At 45.4% G+C, this 20,423-nt stretch overlaps 2 protein-coding genes across 2 annotated transcripts; both read right to left on the reverse strand.

The window, feature by feature from the left end:
- Window positions 1-883: 883 nt before the first annotated feature.
- cdk13 (cyclin dependent kinase 13) lies at window positions 884-8,989 on the reverse strand. Its single transcript, XM_079181295.1, has 15 exons — window positions 8,291-8,989; window positions 6,903-8,051; window positions 6,090-6,650; window positions 5,836-5,994; window positions 5,592-5,731; window positions 5,312-5,482; window positions 5,033-5,222; window positions 4,866-4,922; window positions 4,663-4,764; window positions 4,481-4,558; window positions 3,865-3,981; window positions 3,650-3,781; window positions 3,373-3,569; window positions 2,466-2,960; window positions 884-2,357 (listed from the first exon to the last, which is right to left on the reverse strand). The coding sequence occupies exons 2-15, from the start codon at window positions 8,045-8,047 to the stop codon at window positions 1,675-1,677; spliced, it is 4,227 nt and encodes a 1,408-aa protein (XP_079037421.1). The 5' UTR covers window positions 8,048-8,051; window positions 8,291-8,989; the 3' UTR covers window positions 884-1,674.
- A 945-nt stretch (window positions 8,990-9,934) lies between these two features.
- ralaa (v-ral simian leukemia viral oncogene homolog Aa (ras related)) lies at window positions 9,935-15,398 on the reverse strand. The gene is made up of 5 exons (XM_079181725.1): window positions 15,284-15,398; window positions 13,477-13,695; window positions 13,172-13,380; window positions 12,858-13,032; window positions 9,935-12,771 (listed from the first exon to the last, which is right to left on the reverse strand). Exons 2-5 carry the CDS (start codon window positions 13,588-13,590, stop codon window positions 12,649-12,651), a joined length of 621 nt encoding a protein of 206 aa, XP_079037851.1. The 5' UTR covers window positions 13,591-13,695; window positions 15,284-15,398; the 3' UTR covers window positions 9,935-12,648.
- Between the last annotated feature and the right edge of the window lie 5,025 nt (window positions 15,399-20,423).

A 20,423-nucleotide genomic window follows, 5' to 3' on the forward strand; every position in this document is an offset into this window, starting at 1 on the left:
AACGAATCCTTAATTTGATGCTTCATCAACCTCTTAATATTCTCTTTAGCGAGACACGATTGGAAAAAATCTCATTTGAATGCGTTGTGCAATGAATGGTTCTTTATTTTTTGAAGCAGAATATATTTGAAAGCAACACCTTATTTGATGAAGGTGAAAATGGCAACAACAAAAAAAAAAAAAGGTCGACCGACCTCCAGAAGAATTCCTATCAAAGGTGGCATTAAGAGGCGTTCAGGAGGTCTGGTTTGTGATCGCTGAGAAACTGTTTTCCATTAAGTTCAAAGAATCGAGTTAAAGTGCTTGAAGATTGAGTCCGCTGTGAGCCGTCAGCTATCGGAACACTTTCTTTCATCCTGACGGATGAGCTGCTCTGTATCTGTACTCCAGGTTGCGTAGAAGTTGTCTGAAACGTCATGTGTGCTGCTATCTCCTCAGCAGTGCTAACCTGGCAGTTTCTTTATAAAAAGCTGAAAGCTTTCATGTTACAAATACAGCCAGGAGGACTATTTGCATTGTATTGATTTACTCAAGGAGCTTGTCACTCTATGAATGGTGTATATAAACGTGTCAAGACTAAGCTACAGTGAAAAAGTGGCTGCCAGCTAAGGTCTATTGGCTTCGAGAGAGACTTACGACCGAGTACGTTGGCCTCACAGCTGCAGCACTGAATGACAATCTGCACCCCACACACACACACACGCCATATTAATCTGTTGCAATGAGTGCACACTGCAGGTAACAGAGCGCTGATATTTGACATGACACTGCCATCCAGTGGTGCGATCTGTGAAGCCAGCTTATCTACGACTGGTCATTTATTATATTTATAACTGAGATCAATAATCTTTATAGTAATTAAATACAATCATTCATTGATGGCATTTCTTTAATAAACATTTTGCCAGAGGAGGAGGGAGGGGGACAAAATCATTTCAGTACAAAAAGAAAAAGACATTGTTTTTATTAACGTGAGTTGTGTTTTTTTCCATGATTTTACACTGATTGGCAAAAAGGCATTTCAAATGAGAACAGCCTTTCTCCACGAAGTCAGATTCTCTGCACTCGTCCACGTGCTACCAGTCCGTCTGGAACTAACCGTCCTTCTTCCTCAAATAGCTCCCTGTGCTGATAGGTACGCCGTCAACCAATCAGCTGAGCCATCATTGCTTCAACATAATAAAGGCTGTAATAAAAAGACACTACATTACTGCTCCGATTCCTAATTGTGCAGATAAAGCACACCATCAATTTCATTTCATAGCTAAAATAGTTTCCGCCTACTTCAGTCAGTAGTGCAAAACATTAATACTAGTCTGCCCTGGAGCAGTTACAGAAAGGCTCAGGTAGGAGATTTAAAATGTACCCGGCCTGATAAATGTACACACAAAAAAGGTAAAAGTTTAATTTAAAAGACAGCAGAATAGATTACAAAAACATAGGAAAATGGTATGAGCGAGAAAAGCTCCTCCGGTGTTATTCGGCTGTCCTTCTGCACCGTACTCCACATTCCAGACTGAGGAGGGGGAATACAATGCCTGACACAGATTTAAGTTTTTACAAACCGAGTGTGCATCTCCAGATCCCTCTGGTCTGGCCTGAGAGGCTTCGGGCTCAACACTGAGTCCTCTATTTGTCTATTGTCACAAACTGCCATTTACTAGTTCAAGTCTTTCAGAAAGGCAGGCCTCGTCCCCTGATTGTTGAGTTCACATGTGGGACGAAGCCGAGGGGTAGTGGCGGAGCCCCCACTTGGGAAGGGGAGCCCCAGGCTTGTCCTGGTGGGGGAGGAGGTCCACCGTCCTTTCGAGCCAAGGCGTGGTTGTACAGGTGGATAGCACTGGGGTTAGGCTGTCCCTCCACGGGTAACGGGCTGTGATTGTACTTAAACCGGTGGTCCTGGTCCCCAGTGAACACCATGCTGCTGGGTCCGGTGGCTCCAGCGCCTGGGGGGAAGGGGTCTGGGTGGGCCGGGGCCAGAACGCCTGCAGCAGACGAGGAGCCGGCAGCCGGTCCGTGTCTGCTGAACACTTCCCTCAGAGCGTGAGGCGGCAGGCCCCCGCCCAACATGTGACCCATGTAACCGTCCCCAAACCCTGCAGGGGTGAAGGGGGGCGGAGGCGGATGGCTGTAGTCTCCGCCGTACCCGGGCCCCTCCGCAGTGGGGAGAGGTGGGTAGTCTGGCTCAGGGGGTCTCCCTCCGTCACCTCCACCTGCGGACGCAATCGGTGGAGCGTGGCCAGTCTTGGGTTCAGGTGGCGGCTGCCGGTAGTCCAGGTCAGCGTGTGGAGGTGGCTCTGGAGGCTCAGGTGGTCTCTGGTTGGGGGGCAGGATGGACACGCTGCCGACGTCAGACACTGAAAGACAGAAATTAAAACATTATACTATGCGCTGGAATGTTTCTAGTTTTATTTTCTAACTTTTAAGACTTGTGTGCTGCTGTAATATGAATTTCTCTGGGTTACCTGGAGAGACCGGGCTGGGCTCTGGAGGCTGTTTAACTTCTGGAGGTGGAGGCTGCCCTCCTGCTGCTGCTCCTGGGTTGGTACTCTCCGCTCCGTCTCCACCACTCGGTTCCTGCCTCGGGGCCTGCTGAGCCTGGAGGAGCTGGGCCAGCAGCATCGTCATGGCCGTCTGCGTGGCAGCTGCGGCCTCTCCTTCTGGAATACCCGACGGCGCAGACATGGGGGGTGAAGGAGGCTTGGGCATCGGGGGCGTACGGGGCACGCCTGACTGGGCGGCGGGCTGGGGAGGCTTCGCCGGCACGGGTTGAGGAGGCGGCTCGGCTGGGTCAGAGGGCGTGAGGGCTTTGGAGAGCTGCTGTAATGTTTCCTGATTCACCTTTGTGCTCATGGACTGGACGAACTGGGCCGTATTGGCCGAACTCTTGGACTGGCCGAGGAAGTTCAGGAGGACCGCTAGCTGCTCCTGCGTCAACTGGGAGCTCGGACCCTTTGGGTCTGTGAGAAGACAGAAGATTCTTAACCGTGGGAACACACATCTGGGATGATACGATCTGTGTATTTGCAAGCCTTTTCTGGAGCTTTCGACTGTTAAGATTCATTAAAAAGCTGTAATCTCAATGGGTTTTAATGCGAATTCAAATGACAAATCATTCTGAATGTAAAACTGAAAACAAGTTAGACGAGTCATAGGTGTGAATACTACACAGTTCAACAGTATTGAAGGGGCCACTACCTAAGTAAGCTTGGGAAAGAAAGATAAACAGCCACGCTTTATTGACCTTTAAACGTGATCAATGCGTACTGAGTAAACTCCAGCTGTACTTGTTTTGGATGCATTGCATCATCCTCAAATGATGTGTCATTAGCACCTTTCATACGAGTAAGTGCAAACAGCAGTTAAACTCACCCATCAGTGTAGGAGCAGCCGCATTGGGAGCTTTAACCCCTCCGGGAGCAGGGAAGCCCTGAGGAGTGTTACTGCGGCTGTCGTCGAGGCCCAGCTCTTTGCGGGGCGCCTTCGGGGCCGCCGCTTCCTCCGGCATCTGCTTCTGCCGCCGACGTTTCTTACTCCACAGCTCGTGACAGTCCTGCCACAGCGGAAGACTGGAGGGAGAGGAAAACCGTTAACACTGTAATCCTGGTGATGAGCACGTTGCATGCGACGTGAAGTAAGTAAGACGTACTCTGGCGGGGGCATCTTGTCTGGGTCCACGTCCTTGAGGAACTCGCTGCCCAGCGCTTGTTCGGCTGTACAGCGTTTGCTGGGGTCCAAGTTTAACATGTGGTCAAACAGGTCCAGGGCAGACGGGGGGATGCTGCACGACAACAGATGCAGTTCAGTACAATGGCACTGCTAGAGGGCCACAGCTTCAATTAGACGTCATATACATGGACTTACAAAGCAAACTCCTCCCGTAACCGTCTCCTGTACTGTTTCTTTGGTTTCATGGTGTTGAAGAAGGGGAGTTTTATTACATCCGGCCAGACAGCAGGACAAGGGCTTCCACATATCCGGCTGAAAGACAGAAATGAACTTGTTTTACCAGAACGCAGCAATATGTGGACCCAACATGCTCTATACATATCTCAAAATGACAACACCCAGAAAACTGGCCTGACTTGTTGCTTTCATTCACATATGCAAGAGTGTATTTTCTCCCATCCCTCATGAAAGAACAATTAAACATCTTACAGCGTGCATAGCTCACAGCAGAAACTTTCCCCAGCAGAGGCGGGCGGCCTCCGCTCCATTAATCACAACCTTCACCGTTCCTCTAACACGGCCAGTCATAAGAAAACAAGTGGCGCCCGCTAACAAAAACACATCTTGTGGTTGCGTAGCTTTATGGTCGATCGAGGCGATCAGTGGGAAGAAAACTAATTTGAATACCGCTTTCTCTTCCTGTTTCAGATAGCTGAAGCTCACTCAGTGGGTGCAGCGCTTAGTGGGAACCAGTCAAGAGCTCACAACTGGATCTGAATTCAAACATTAACATGATTTAGACTAAACTTACCTGATAAGCTCCAACTGGGCAAGCTCCTGGTTTGCTTGAAATATTGGTTTCTTTGTGAACAGTTCTCCAAGAATGCATCTGTGAGAGACAAAAACAAGATACATTATTATTAATAAATTAAAAAAAACTATACCAACGGGTCCGATAATGTGACAACAACAAGTTAACAGTTAAGTTCTTACCCGCAGCTCCACACATCAATAGCCGGCGTGTACCTCTCCTCTCCCAGGAGCAGCTCTGGGGGACGGTACCATAGTGTGATCACTTTATTGGTGTACGGACGACTGACAAGGAGAACAAAAGACAAGCATTGTTAGTATTATCACACACACAAGAGGGAAGGTGCGACAGGTGTGGCGTACATCTCAGAACATCGGAGACTCACCTCTCTTCAGAGTTATAGAGCCGAGCGAGACCAAAGTCTGCCAGCTTTATTTGACCTCTGAATAGGAAGGGGAAAAAACGAATTAATGTAGTCCAGAAACGAATGTGTGACTGTGCAATAACACATGAAAACTGTTCATCCTGATTATAGAAATACTGAGGACTCACTTGTTATTGAGCAGAATATTGGAGCACTTGATGTCTCGGTGCAGGAAGTTCTTCTTGTGGCAGTAATCGAGGCCCTCCAGCAACTGTCGCATGAACGACTTGATGTGGCTCTCGTTGAAATGCACCAGGCCGGACTCCAGCAAACCCATCAGGTCGTGGTCCATGTATTCGAAGACGAGATAGAAAGCGCCTGAGACGAGAGAATAAAGATTTAATCATCAAAAACAAATCCACATCGTGAGGCAGGCATAGAGCCGTTAAAAAACAACCATAATGTACCTTTATCATTCTTGAAATCTAGAGCGTCCTCCTTGTCCGTGACGATCTCCTTCATGTTTATGATGCTCTTGTGGTTGAGTTGTCGCAAAATCTTAATCTCTCTGATGGCTGTGATTGGGAAGCCCTCCTTTTCGTTGTCCAGCCGAACTTTCTTCAAAGCCACCATTTCAGCTGTGAAACGGAAGAAATAGGAGATCAACATCATCAGAAACCTCAATACAACACTGAGAATGGATCTATGTTGACAATGTTGATGTGGAGAAACAGAATGAACACTCACCGGTGTCTTTGTCTTTAGCTTTGTACACCTGACCGTAGGTGCCTTCCCCTGTGATTCCAATAATCTCAAACTTATCCACACAGCGTTTGCCCCAATCTATCTCAGTTTCCTTAATCTCGCCGTATCTTGGCCCACAGATTCTGGAAAACACAAGAAAATAGACATTTCAGTGGGAGTAAAGTGAGCGTACGGCAAACAGCAGCGTAAGAAAAGATGACATGGTACTAAATGCGTCGTAACATACTTCGGTCTTCGGCGAAGAGTTTGGGACTTCTTGTCGTCGGGTGGGCTGCGCGGGGAAGACGTCGCACCGGGAAGTTCAGGGGGGAGAGGCAAGTCGGAAAGAAGCGGACGGGCCTTTCTCTCTGACTTTTTCTTCCCTGAGAGCAAGCTGTCCTTCAAGCTGATAGCAGAAAAAAAGATACAAAGAGAACAGAGTAAGTCTTGACAATCAACTATGAATAAGAATTGTAGGTCAACTGGCACAACGACACATACCTTTCTCCTTTATTCATGTGCTCAAGAACCATGAGGGGCAATGGTAAGGATGTTAGAGCGGAGATGAGTGGACCAGTGGCTCGTTCCTTCTCTTTGCTCGGTCCAGCCGCTGGTGCTTTCCTTTTGTCCCGATGCACCGAGTCATCTTTCCCCTTTCCATCTCTGTCCCTGCTGGTCGGGTGCTCGGCGGTCCTCTTGGCCGACCTGTCGGAGGGGGACTGGGGCAGGCTCGATGTGGGAGTTCTGGGACCTTTCTCGGGCTGCGGTGGGGAGGGAGGGCGGCCCTTTCTGGATGTGTGATTGGGCTTCGGGCTGGGTTGATGAGTAGATGAGGAGCCCTTGGTCGGAGTAGACGTGTTGCTGCAGTTCTTGGCCTTGGCCGCCGCTTCTGCAGCTTTAACCTTTTTCTGCTTGCTGAGTTCAGCAGCAAGGCTGGTTTTGAAGGTGATCGTACTCGGCGAGAGGCTAGAGGGGTGACTGCGGGAGCGAGAGTGGCGGTGACGACTACGAGAGCGTGAATGCTTTGAATATGGACTTCTGCTACGTGATCGAGCAGATCGCCTGGAAGGAAAATGACACGGACACGTTAATTTTTAGATCTTGCATGAGATAGAAAATCTAGTGGATATCTAAATATGAAGACAGAACATACAAAGCAAGTTATATAACACTAATGGCCCATGCAGGACAGTCCGGTCAAAGGTTTTTGGAAAGTCAAATATTGACAGAAAACACTAAGAATAAATGTCAGGCAGGTCAAACTAACCATATTTCTACATAGGCCTAAAATGTAAGAACTTTGTAAGAACTGACCTGACATCTGGACTTGGGCTCCGGGACTTTCTGTATGGACTCCTGGATCTCCTGCGGTTCCCATAAGGACTTGAACCGAACTCTCCTTGTTCAAACGGACTGTGTCGGCCATAACTTGGGGACCTGCGCCAGTTTGCTGGGCTTGCCGGAGATCGCTTCCTTTTGTTGCTGGAGTAGGAACTGGGTGACTTGGGCACACCGTACGCCCCGTATCCATCTCCATCCCGGCTGTAATATGCGGAGCTGGGAGAGAGTCTTTTGCTCCCGTACGTTGGACTTCTTCTAGATATTGGCTGGTTATAACCACCAGGGGACTGGTAGCTATATGAATAAGACGTCCCATAGGGACTTTCTGCTTTCACACCAGGACTTCTCTTGTACGCCCTGGGGTCTTCCCGCTCATCCCTGTAGGATTGTGGAGCATCTCTGTATGCAGATGGGGGCTCTTTATCAGATCTGGTTTTACTCTTCGGCCTTTTTGAATCCCGCTTATCTGCAGTTTGCGAGGACTGGGATGAAGATGTCCTTTTACCATTTCTGTCACTGCTCCTTGTAGTGTCTCTGGGATTCTTAGAGCCACCCAGGCTACCTCCACTCCTGACTTTGGAGGAGTCTCTCTCGCGGCTCTGGCGGTCCTTTTTCCTGCTTGGCAAGTCCTTCTCTGGCTTGCTCCTCTCGGATGGTCCTCGTGTTTGTTCGTTTTTGCCGACGCACACCGCCTCCCGGTCTCTCGGGTGACTTCTGTCTGGGGAAGCCGGTCCATTACAGTCACCATCGCTGAGTCGGTCCACCAAGCGCCTGTCAGCAGCGTGGGGGTCAAGTTTAGGAGAGGGGCTGCCAGAGAACCTCTCTGACTGGGAGCTCACGTCATCGTACTCTACCAATGTCCGAAGTTCGGCGTCTTTATCAAAAGTGCCCTTTCGTTTAATGTCGGGGTCTCCCGTTGTGCCGGTTGTCCACGGATCTTTCCCCTTGGTCTGTCTGCGTTTCTTTCTCCGAGGATCCGACGACCGCCTCTTCTCCCGGTGTTTGTCTCGCTGAGCAGCACCGCTCCCCGGTTTGCTACGTCTGTCCTGTCTGTTAGCATTCCTCTGAGCAGAGGGGCTCCGTCCGCGAGCCTCGCGAAGCACCTCTGAATTAGGCATTTATCTACAAAATAAAAACCCCCAAAGAGCCACGTATGAGAATAATCTATCTATTATGTTATCTACTACAACTATGTTCCTTGTGTCGTAGAACAAAACATTGGGCTTAGCAGTGTAACGTCGACAGGCTAACAGCAAATTCACAATTAAAACAGCAAGCTAGCTAGCTAACCTAGCTAAATCAAACGCTTAACATTAGCATTACAAAGCTAGATTGTATCACATTCAAGAAAAGTGAGTTACCCCCGATGGTAGTTATTTCATGACACTTGGTGCCTGTAGATTCCGCCACATAAAATCCACAATATGCCGTTTAGTTGGTACTGAAATATCTCAGTTTCGCTAGCTAATGCTAGTCGGTTTAGCCAGCTAGCTTCCAATAGCTAACTGTGTCCAAGCTAGACAGTCGCATTCCATTTCATGGTCAAAGCACAAGGCCCAAAGCCCCTCTAAATTTAAAATCCAGTTCTTCTGTAATGTTGCAGCTCATGCGAGCATGTACATCCATTAACCAGATCGGGTTAAAGTCGAAGTAAAACAACTCCGTGTCCCCTCCACAAACTTCAGCTCGCCTTCCATCACACTCCAGTGTGCAACAAGGAAGTGAATAGCACGCGAGTTGGCTGGATAGCCGCCGCTAGCTAGCTAGCCAGCTAGCACCTTAGCCAGCTAGCTTTCTTTTCTCCTTGCGTGTGGAGTTCAATGCAACTCAGTCAAGATGCAATATAACAATGCTAGTAAAAAAAAAAAAAAACACCGCCTGCTTCCACGTATCTCGCCGGGCTGTTGCTCCCTCTCACCACCGCATGGTCCCAACAAGTAGCAGACGTGTTTCCGGGCTAAAATGGCTCCACTATTCCTTGAATTTATTTTAAAAATATTGTAACTTTGTTCGCAATGTGGCTAGCGGTACACTTCGCCAGGGCCCCAGACAGCTTTCAAACTACAGGCCTTGTGCGTCGGTGTGAACCAATGATACCCGTATGCGTAATCTAGATAAGCGGTTACGTCACCGCTAAGGGAAACCCCTACTTTCAAAACATATAGCTTTATTAAAAAATAAACATTTACTTCTACTACAAAAGGTAGTTTTTTTTTAAATCTTATTTCCTAAACCACATACGAGATCATGGGGAAAACTTGCAATACAGCTTTAATTTAATTCTCACATCAAATGAGATAAAATACTACAATATTATAGTCTTAAATTAACATTGAGATTTAATTATTGAAAGTATTACTGGTATTGCAAAAAGAAAAATACAACAAATGTATTAAAATCCTTCACACATCTCCCTTACTGCCATTAATTTGCCTAAACAATGTTACACCTGTTCTTAGAAACTGTAATATATTCCCTCATTTATTTAAAATCTGGGCACGTTATCAATTTTATACCGACTTCACTTTGATTAAAATATGTTGCCAGTAGTCTGCAATGAGCTCTAAATGCTATTTATAAGTTCCACTGTTATGAAACATCAAAGGCCCACACCAACGGCTACGCATGTCTGTACTAGTAAATCAATACTCCCCATTGTCCTTCTCCATGACCGTGTGCTGCATATTCACACCATATGGTCCGTTGAGTTATGCTCAGTTATGCCAAAGAATCAATGTGGTGGTGTAAACACGGAGAATTGGGCTGAGCCAAGCTGTCCGTGATTGCATGTGGCGTACATTAAATTACAGTAACTAATGGTACGAACATCTTTAGATTCACCTTCACCTGATCGATAGAAAAGGTCGGGTTCGGCAGGTGGTAGCATTCAGCATGTTCACAGAAATAGGAGTCCCAGAGGAACCCTCTGCCTGCTCACTGTAATAACTCAAGTCATAAATCTGCACACAAAGAATATCTGAACACATCTGGAAAATGTTATTAGTAATATCCACTTTATTTGCCATTTCCAAGTAACTCACCAGAAAAAAAAAAAATGAATTGAAATGTAAGCTTCACCTCTTACATTCACAAACAGGCTACATTAGTGGTCATGTTCAAAATAAGTAAACATGAAGGAGACGTTGAATCGATGGCATACATACAACCATCCAATCAAAGACAGATATCTACTCTTTATTTAAGGGTTTTTATATATAAAAAGGCAAAACAAGATATTCAAATACCCCGTAGGACAGTTTGCACAAAGCTTTCACACTATCTGTTTTAGTCTCGCCAATTGAAAACATTTGGGCCATATTGACAAGGAGACGAAGAAAAGGAATGACGAATGTTTGCTTTGACGGTTAGAAGCATATGTTATGAGTAAACAAGCACTATGGTGGTAGCTTCTGCGACACACAGCAGTTAATGTAATGGCCGTACGCTGAGGAAGGTACGCCTCAACACACCGGGATTCTTACTGTGTGTGTGTGTGTGTGTGTGTGTGTGTGTGTGTGTCAGTTTCAGCGCCTGTCACTTTAACTTTTCAGGAGTGTTTAAATCATGGCACGGTGTACTGGAGGTTAGCCCTTAAAACATATTAAATCAAATTACTTTCTAAACATTCTGATGCCACGAGTTCCCAACATTTAGGGTCCGAGTCACATATCTTTAAAACTCTTAAATCTCTCTCTACTGTGTGCTTTTCAGTTAACACGAAATACCACGGACATTCTTTTGCATTACTCTTCTTTTTTTAAAGTACAATTAATACAATGAAATGTATGACAAACAAAGCCTGTAATCAAAGCCAGGAGTTATTTAGTGTTAGTGTATTAACTCAGAGAATCAATGAGACAATGTTCAGTGTTTTCAAATATAAAAGCAGCTGTTCTGTGGTCAGATCTCAAAGCTTAAAGGCTTCTAGTGCAACTTGCTGACACTGGTTTGAATAAGTCTCCAAGTTTCATATTCTCTTCCTCTTTGCAAAGACAACGATCATGTTTTTGCATAGACTCCAGTGTTGGGCATCCTATTGGTCGAGGAAATCCTTTTCATGTAAATGGTGAGACGCACACACGCACACATTTACTCTTTAAACTGGATCAGAGTGAAATGTGGACAATAAAAATAAGTTATTTTAAATAAGTTAAAAGACAAAAAGTGGCTCAGGCATAAAAGGGAAACTAAAGAGAGCGGAGGGGCAGACGTTACAGTGCGTTTTGGTCAAGTAGAGCATTCTCATTTTGCCAAAAGGTAAACAAAGTAGAACGTCAATGGCCTTTAAGCTCAGCACATCACTGGCAGGCTAAGATTACAGGCAAACAGGATGGGTATAGGGAGGAGGGGGGGTTCACATTCACAATGGACAGAGAGGCAACAGTGATGCACTGTACATGAATGAATAAATCGCCCGTAACCGTGCATTTCATTCCCAGGCCGTTCACCATTAAAGTTCCTCAACTTTTGCCTTCAGTTGGACAAACAGAGCTTCCATTTGAAGCTCACTATAGCGAGTTGTCATTCACTTCCAGTAATAAGTGGGCACTTGTTTGTACTAGCTAGCATACTTCTTTGGTGTATGAGAGCAACTTTTTTTTGGACTTCTATGGAGCCTGCATTCATTTTTCATATTGTATGCCTTCAAATTCATCGATCCATTAATTAATTCACACTTAATTCCTTATTGAGAAATACATTAAAGTTAAAAAAAAAGACGGGACTACACGGTTGGCGATAAAAAAAAAAGAAAAAATCTGAGCCAGGAAAAGTGAAATTGGCAAAATAAATCTTTACACGACTGTAAGCAATTCATTTAACGTCATGTGTTTAAAAACAGCAGGTAAAGGATGTAGTGTTATGGAATCGCCTTTGATCAGGAGCACCAGGGATTCCTTTATCGCAGGAAGAAAAAAAGAAAAAAAAAGGCAATGAAAGACGTCGGCCAAGCGAGCTAAAACTTCTGAAATGTTCAAATTGAAAAAAGTTCAAGTGTTGCAAAATCCCTCACAGATTTAGGGGTAACGAGCAATGTTTGTGCATTTGAGAGGACTCAACAAAGTGACGCAAAGGAGATAGAAAAAGGAAACACTAGTGCGCTTATATCTTAAACTAGTCGATATGATAGGAGGACAAGAAAGGGAAGAATAAGTGTTCACAACCTTACCACGTAGAAGAATTGAGGTGCAAAACAACAAATGGGAATGGCTTCAAATGTCGGCTCTTAGTAACGAACTATCAATTGAAATGCTTCATAGATTCACCGGTGCAAACTACATTTCCTTGGTGGCACTTGCTGAATTCTGGGTTGACACTACAGCGAGTCTGTTCACTTACATTTCCTCCCCAACGTTTAAACCTCAGCGCTGACACTCTCATTTGTGTCTTTTCTTTTGAACTGCACAGTCGTCTGAATATATTAAACACGTCAAACTTTACAATGAAAGGTTTGGTAACATTTTGGAGGGCGTAGCCTCTTGTCAAGCTTAGGCCTAAATCAAACACCATCCAGTTATTACACCCCGTGATGTGGTCAGAGTACATAACAAGTTAGAGCTATAAGTGGTGTATGGGGTGCCACCTTACTATTCTCCGACACACGGGTCAGATGTCCTGTTAGCCAGGAACGGAAAGTCATGGTCAGGTATGAGCACAAAATAAATGCAAAAGTCTGAGAAATGTGTATGTACAGAAGCAGCTCCCGTGCTCTCTTCCACCACTATAAAATACAGCATCGCTCTCGGATTCTCTTGGCCAAACTTTTACTTTTCTTCTTCCCGTTCTTCTCTTTGCTGTCCTCCATTTTCCTCGCCCGGATCTCTCTCATCAGGTCAAAGAACACCTGTTGAAAACACACATAAATAGGGGTTCACGTCTCCCCGTTTGCTCGGTATCGACGACGTTAAAACGTATGCTAGTCGAACGTACCTTGTCGACGTTGGCGCGGGTTTTAGCGGAAGTCTCCACATAGCACACGCCCCACTGCTCGGCGCGGGCCTTCGCCTCGTCAGCGCTGACCTGCCGTCGGTCGTCCAAATCCGACTTGTTACCAACTAAGAGAAAGGGCACGTTCTCGTCCTCCTTCACTCGCAGAATCTGCTCTCTGCAACAACAAAAAGAAATGTCATTCAGCCATGAATAAAAACACTACTGCCTGTCAAAACAACAAAAGGTTGTTTCTGCATTTTAGCGGGGGGAGAAGATACATTCTAATGGATGCCAAACATTGTATGCTACTGGACCTGAAGTCAACTGTTGCTGCAAATGATTCCAGTTCTGTGATGGAGAACACACAGAGGAAGCCCTCGCCGCTGCGGAAGTAGTTATCTCGGATGGCGGCGTAGTCCTCCTGTCCGGCTGTGTCAAGGATGTCGATCTGCACCTCCTCTCCGTCCAGCACCACCTTCTTCCTGTAGCTGTCTGCTTTGGTGGGCTCATAGTCTTCTACGAACTACAACGGGGAGAAGAAAATAACATTCACAACTGGGGGTTCATCTGGTCTTAACCTACTCCGACAACATGTGGAGTTTACTCGACTGTTGCTCACCTCATCATACATGAACTGGAGCGTGAGGGCCGACTTCCCCACCCCTCCACTGCCCACCATGATCACTTTGTGAAGGGCTAGAGAGTTCTGCCCTTTCGGCTTAGCGGCTGCCATGGCTCTGTGTGCCGAGAGATCCGCGTGTGAAACGGTAGACGGTTCAAGGTGAAGGGAAGGATTGTGAAATGAAGACTGTAAAATCCAGCTGCCGAATGATAGTTCCTGGGGAGAAAAAAAAGGAGATGTTTCATCATCATTTACGAGGCTCTACTGTAGATTCCATTCCTGCAGTTAGATTGCAAAGTCATGGCTGTGTCTCACAGCAATAAAACAAAACCAGGAGAAACTGTCATTACACCGGGAATGCAACATTGGTGCAAGGGATTGTTCTCTGTCCCTGGTTAAGACTACGGCAAGATGAAATGTGATAATGAGCAGCGGCACTAGATTGATGCTGTATAATCTGTGCCTTTCATTATCGCTCCTCCCTGCAGAAACATTATGTCCCTCAGTGTAGCTTTGAGTGGACACTGTTCTTTTACTTCAGAGAAAAAGTCATAGAAATAGATTTCATTACAGGAAGATATCATATTTAGGCAGGGTTTTCCCTCACACAATATGCAGATGATATCGGCATGAAGTTTAAAAAAGGTCTGCCAGAAAAGTGCATTCACGGTCAAATATAGATCAGCAAAAAATAAGAAGCTGCCTCGTGAATGCACTGCTATTTTACAGCCAACGTTCACTTGCTGGAAGTCAGAAACCACCACCCACTGATGAAATATGGAGAAGTAGACTTAACTACTATACATCATGACACACAGTAGGCAAATTCCACTAACCCAAGAGGACCCTGCGAAAGCCATTTAGCAAAGAAATATAATTTTTTAAAGCTTCTGGCAGCATTTTGACATGAAATCTGACATATGCCAAAGCCATTTAGTGGTCACTTACTGGACAGTCCAAGAAGAGTATGGGAAAGCCATGAAGTGTGTGTTAATGCTCTTTCCCTATCTCAAGTCCACACAGACCTCTCTGGGGATCAGGGTAGAGATGGGAGTGCAGCCAGCAGGTCATTATACAAATTAACAAAAGGGGTGTATGCACTAAAAGTCAATATTACGATTTAGTGTCCTTTTACTTTAACCATTTAAATCCACTCACCGTGCCATAGTAAGGAAATATATCTCTTAACAAATGGTATGTCTGTGACTCATACCCAGCATTTTAAGTAACCTTAAACAGGTGAGTAATTGTGTATAAGCGGATCATGAAATTGGCTCAATAACGGTAATTACACAGGCACGTCAACGACACAATGAGATCACCTGTACTGTTAGCAGTGCAAGCGACAGTTTCACCTTATTATTACATCAACAGACGACTGGAATCACGAGTAACAACACGCAATACTCTTATAATCATGTCAACTTGTTAGCAGGTTAGCTGGGGGCATGTCAAACTGCAGGTAGCGATGTGGCTAACAAGCTAACTAACCAACCCCAAAACCGGTTAACGACACCTGGGCGTTAATTAACATGTGAGGGAGATTAACATGAAGGGTAGCAGATGACAGATAACGCATTAAAAAACACACACACACACACACACACACACACATCCTTAAAATCGGTTATCCAGCAACAGATGTTCGGTCGATCCTCGCGAACCACAGCTAAAAAAAATTAAAAAGGCTAGCAAGCGATAACGAGCAGCTAATCACAACTAAATGATGCAACGTACAGAATAAAAGAAGAGAGAGCAAACGTGACGTTACATAAGCAGCTTTAATGTGAATATCATCACCTACCGGTATATTAGACGGTTGTTCACCTTGGTACGTCGGTTGAATTATGGTGGCAATGTGAGGAGACGGAGCTAGCTGCTTGTTAGCTCATGGCTAGCTCCCTATAGCTAACTCCAGAGATTTAGCAGCGGTCTGACTGCACGTCCTGTGGGCTCGGCTCCGTCTGACAACGCCCGCCTGCATGAGAGAGAACCAGAAAACACTCTGCTTGAACGTAACATCAATTTCCCACTAATACAAACATCGCAACAGTCTTTTTTTTTTTAAATGATGCAATTCCTAAATCAGTTTGCATCGTGGTTGCACATTAAACACCGATTTAGGGCAGTGGATTGAACATGCAAGACAATTGATTAATTGGATAATCCGCATAACTGTTGGCACGTTTGTTTGAGGTGGAGACGATATTGTCAAGTCAGCAAGAGTGAGTTTCAGGCGCAAGGTAATGTTGGTTTAAACAAATAAACGTTTTATCATTCAAAATCCAACCGTAGGCTACTTTAAAATGGAAGAAAGGGTTATTACAAATGTAAGGGTGTGGATGTTGTAGTTTTAACGACTGTTGTTTTTCTCCTTTTTGTATGCTTTAGTCATGGAGTCCAGAATCTCCAAGCTGCACTTGAAATTTGCAGAGAAAACGTGGAATGAAACCTTTCAGCTTGTTCGAAGATGCATGGTAAAAAACACATAAACACTTCCTCTGTTTCCACCAGCATGTTAGTTTCAAATCCCCCTTTTTTTAAATGCCACAGTGCAATTCATGGACATCACATAACATCCTGAGGATTATTTGAAGGTATGTCCTTACATTAGTTCTATGCAGACAAAGGCGACGGTTGCTTAAATAAAAGTTATTAGACTTGTTATGGCTTCTCTTAAAATGATGCTGTGCAGCAGCTCAGGAACTGGTGTGGTGATGCACTAGGGATGAGATCATCTAACCCGCAACACACAACGTCTTTGTTGTTGGGTCAGTTCGTGCATTGATGGTAACTTGGATTCACTTCAAAACAAAACAAAGTAGTTTTTTTGTAATTTGCCTCCTGGCCATGGCTTTGTTTCTAATACGTTTGACACTGTCATGTTTTGGCAAGACAATCACCATTCTTTGGAAGATGCTCCACTTGCAGATGTACATGATCAGGCTACAAGATTAGGGCCCAACACGCAAAGCTTCACAGACCCTGATGTCTTTTCCACTCAACAAAGTGTCATGTGTATTTAGCACTGCGATAACAACGTGTATGCTTGAGGCTGTGAGAGGGTGTGTTCATTTGCTTTAGATTTGTCATGGGTGGAGCGGCAGGATAGATAATGCGTTTGGATTAATGCAAAGTGGAGCTTGGCAGTGGTCAGTGTCTGGAGTCTCGTAAAGATACTGATTAGTTGGTGGTCTGAAGTGTTGTGTGGTCCGAGGGGGATAAGGCAGCTGGGGCTAGTCATGCAGCTTCCTGCCAGCAGTGATGCTGAATAGGACTTTTATAGGAGCAGGCATCTCAAAAGTACAAAGCACTGGCAATGCAGAATGTATTTTTACATTTCTGCAGCCTCCCTGGTTTTCAAAAACACATGGATCCCAAAGTGCACACAAACAAATGGTGTCATGGGATGGGCTGGCAGGACCAAAGACTGTTTACACAAGGAGGACTTTGCCTCACAACCGGTCCATTGTTTTTTTTGTTTCGTCCCTTTGTCTCCCGATAGGACAGACCCAAAGATGAATCCAAACCCTGTAAGCCGCTGGTTAGATCACTGGAACGGCTCCAGGAAGTGTTTAATGGTAAACGCGCAGCATACCAATGATTCAGTACGTATTTCGGTGCATGTATGTCGCTTAACGTGTGAGGAAGTTGCTCTCTGTTTGTTTCAGTGTCCTCCATGAATACCATGAGGTCCCGTCTGGAGGTGATTGCCAAACAACAAAGGTAGAGAGTTGACTTCAAACTTGACTTCAAAAACCCTTCAAGATCTTTTTTTTTTAATCAACAAGATCCTCACTTTAGAGCTTCTTTTCACTTGTAATATAATTAGGTCAGACAGATTTCCTCCCACATCCCCTCTCTGTCCTCCCTAGAATGGGCTTTCACATTACCGAGGCCACATGCTACCTGACTGCAGATCTGTTCTACCTGGAGGTGGTGTTGCTGCCGAGCGGCGGGGTGGAGGAGGTGAAGGTGGCCCCTCATGGAGGATCCCCTGTTGTAAGTGGACTACATTGCCATTCGCACTGCTCTGCTTTTATACTCTGCGTGATGATAAAATGAAATTGTCTTGCAGCCCAGCGAGTCCTTTCTCCAGCTGCTGAGGTAAGCGTTTGAGCGATGATAAATTTCAAATGTTGTCGCTTTTGCTTGCCAGATGAAGAGGGCCGTGCTATTTAAATGATGACATAAAGATAAATAGTTTTGCATGCTGATACTACTGTTTTGTTTTCATGGCGCAGGGCAAAACATTTTACTGAGTTCTCCATGAAGTTGGCGGGCCTGTTCACCCAGTACAACATCCCCGGAGACAAGTATACCTGCTCTCAAAACGTATGATTTCACCTTTCAAACTGTGGGCCTCATGCACTCATTTCACTATTTGTGTTTCTTTATGTTTCAGTGAAATTAAATTGAAATTGTTTTCATCTATGCAATTTCTCGGGAAAGACTTGGAGCAAATATCACAACTGCCAAGGTAAGCGACATAAAAACAGAAATGCCCCCAAAAACACAACTAAAGAGCTGCGACGAATAGACTCTGTTATATCAGACTCTGGTATTTGTTTTCAGTGTGCCAAAGGACTCAGACCCCCAAATGGACATGATCAACAATGGCAGAATTGGGTGTCTGATCGCTGGAAAAGAAGGTACAAACAAAAACAAAATCATAAATTATGCATGAATCTTTTCTTCAGTTAATATTGAACTCATCACTTTAGATACCCCCCTGACGATCCAGTTCCATACCACTCCGACTGATGGAATGAAGACCTCAGATATACGTAAGATGTCAAAACAAATGTATTTTATAAACCTGAATGCATGAGGCTTTAAAGGGCCTTAACATTTGTACCTTTTTCCTTTTTTAAAAGCTTTTCTTTTTGAATTAGTGACCCCTACAGAGGCGCTCGTCCACGCCGCCCATGTGACCGTAGGTGTCAGTGATGTGACTCACGAGCTTCAGATGGCATCTGTGCTCCCACAGCCTCCACAGCTGGATCCCCAGGGGTGACATGTTGCTCTTTAATCTCTTACGCAGCAGGATACTTTCATTTTTTCCATCCCACAGTGATTGTGAATGTGATTCATGGTGGTGTTGATGTGGTGAAATTGTGTCGTGTGGTAGTCATCCTGTGTTCCTGCCGTCGACTGAGGCGCCGTATGAGATGCTGCCTGCCTGCTTCCTCCTCAAACTGCAGCCAGCAGTGCCAATGATGTTGTCTTTTGTAAACAAGCTCAGCCAAATTACAAGTCAGTTTAAATATTAAACATTGTAAAATTCTTTTTTTGTCTTTATTTGTTTTGTTTGCCTGCTTTCATTTGCCAGAAGTCCTGAAATGTTCTAATCTTGGTTCATCCATGTAAAGCACTTTGTAACTTTTGTTTTAAAAAAATACTTCATCATTTAAGTTTATTATTATTATTTGAACAAATGGCCCCTCTCATGCTCTGTTGTTCCCCCTCTGTGATATTTCCTAGCTGTGGCCATACCAGATGTTGACCTGCAGTGGGCACCCTTACCCAAGCTTCTGACGAGACGTTCACCGAGTTCAAACGGCCCCGGGGAGATACCAGATGAGCGGGATACTATTTTTACAGTGGTATGTATGTATGATAAGAAAGGTAACTGCGCTCACTTCAAGCTAAATAATTCAAGCTTTAGACGTACTGTATGACCTGAAAGGAATCAATAGTTTTTTTCCGTGCAGCCTCTTCCTGGTGGTGTGATGCACCGTTGCGTCCTCCCCGGAGCTGCATGGGAGGTGCCTTCCCAGAGAGCGGCTTTGGCGGACAGTATTCCCTTCACCCACCCGGCCCACGTCCCAGCCCTACTGGAGCTGCTCCGACACCAGTGTGCCATCAACACGCTGCTGAGGAGCTGTATCGCTCCTCAGTGTGACGGAGCAGGTAGGAGACGTGTCTTTTAAAATCATGAAATCAGTACGAATGGACAAGGTCATCCGTGCAAAGTTGGCAGGAAAACGTGATGTGATGGTTTGTTGATGGATTCTGCCACCAGGTTTGGTTTGTGACCTGCACTTCGAAGTCCTTCCGGAGTCTGAGACCAGCTTTTCTGTGACCTTCCACCGACCTGACACGGACTCGCTCGCCGTTTGTGAGCTTTTCAGAATCTCTTATTTATCTGATTGGTTTGGGATTTTTATCCTTTTGTCCCGTAGTGTTTTATAATTTCAAGATAACTGCAAATAATGACATAGAAAACTGACTTGTGTGACTTATTGGTGCTTTCTTCTTCTCCTTTTTTCTGTCTCGCCACAGTGCTGGTGAACGTGTGTGATTGTAATCAGATTACCTGCACTTTGTTTGGATCAGGATTAGGGGATCCCTCTTTAGATGAATACCTTTCCACTGTCATGAAGAGGTATGGCTTCACAACTTATATTTAGTGAAAGAGGATGATTGCTCCAGGCCTTCATCATGGGGACAATCTGATTGAGATCGTTATGATTTGCGGCAGTATAACATTGACTGACTTAAACATAAATTCAGTAGTTTGAAACGGTACCAATCTTTGCCTTCTGGCCCCAGCCTGATCTCTTCTCACACGGTCTCAGGTTCATGTCCGTTCCCGTGACCCTGAAGACGTTGTACAGGAAGCTGGGGGAGACCGCCTCTGCTCCACTCTCTCCCAGCCGGCCGGCCACCACAGAGGCCGAAAATGACCACTCGGCTCCCTCGCGCGCCACCGTGACCGACACCAACGGCGCCTCGACCGCGCTCTCCCAGAGTGCAGCTGTGCCAGAGGACGGCGCCGGTGCATCTGCTTCGGCCTGCTGTGCCGCGCCTGTAGACAACTCTGAGCTCCTTCCTGAAATAAACACAAGACCTGCTGTCAACCCTTACTTGTTGACTCTGATGGATGTTTTCACACTGGATAACCAATAGCGGCCAACTGTCAGAGCCGATCTGAAACTGTA

The sequence above is a fragment of the Pholis gunnellus genome (genome assembly GCF_910591455.1).
Source record: "Pholis gunnellus genome assembly, chromosome: 20".
Taxonomy (NCBI): Eukaryota; Metazoa; Chordata; class Actinopteri; order Perciformes; family Pholidae; genus Pholis; species Pholis gunnellus.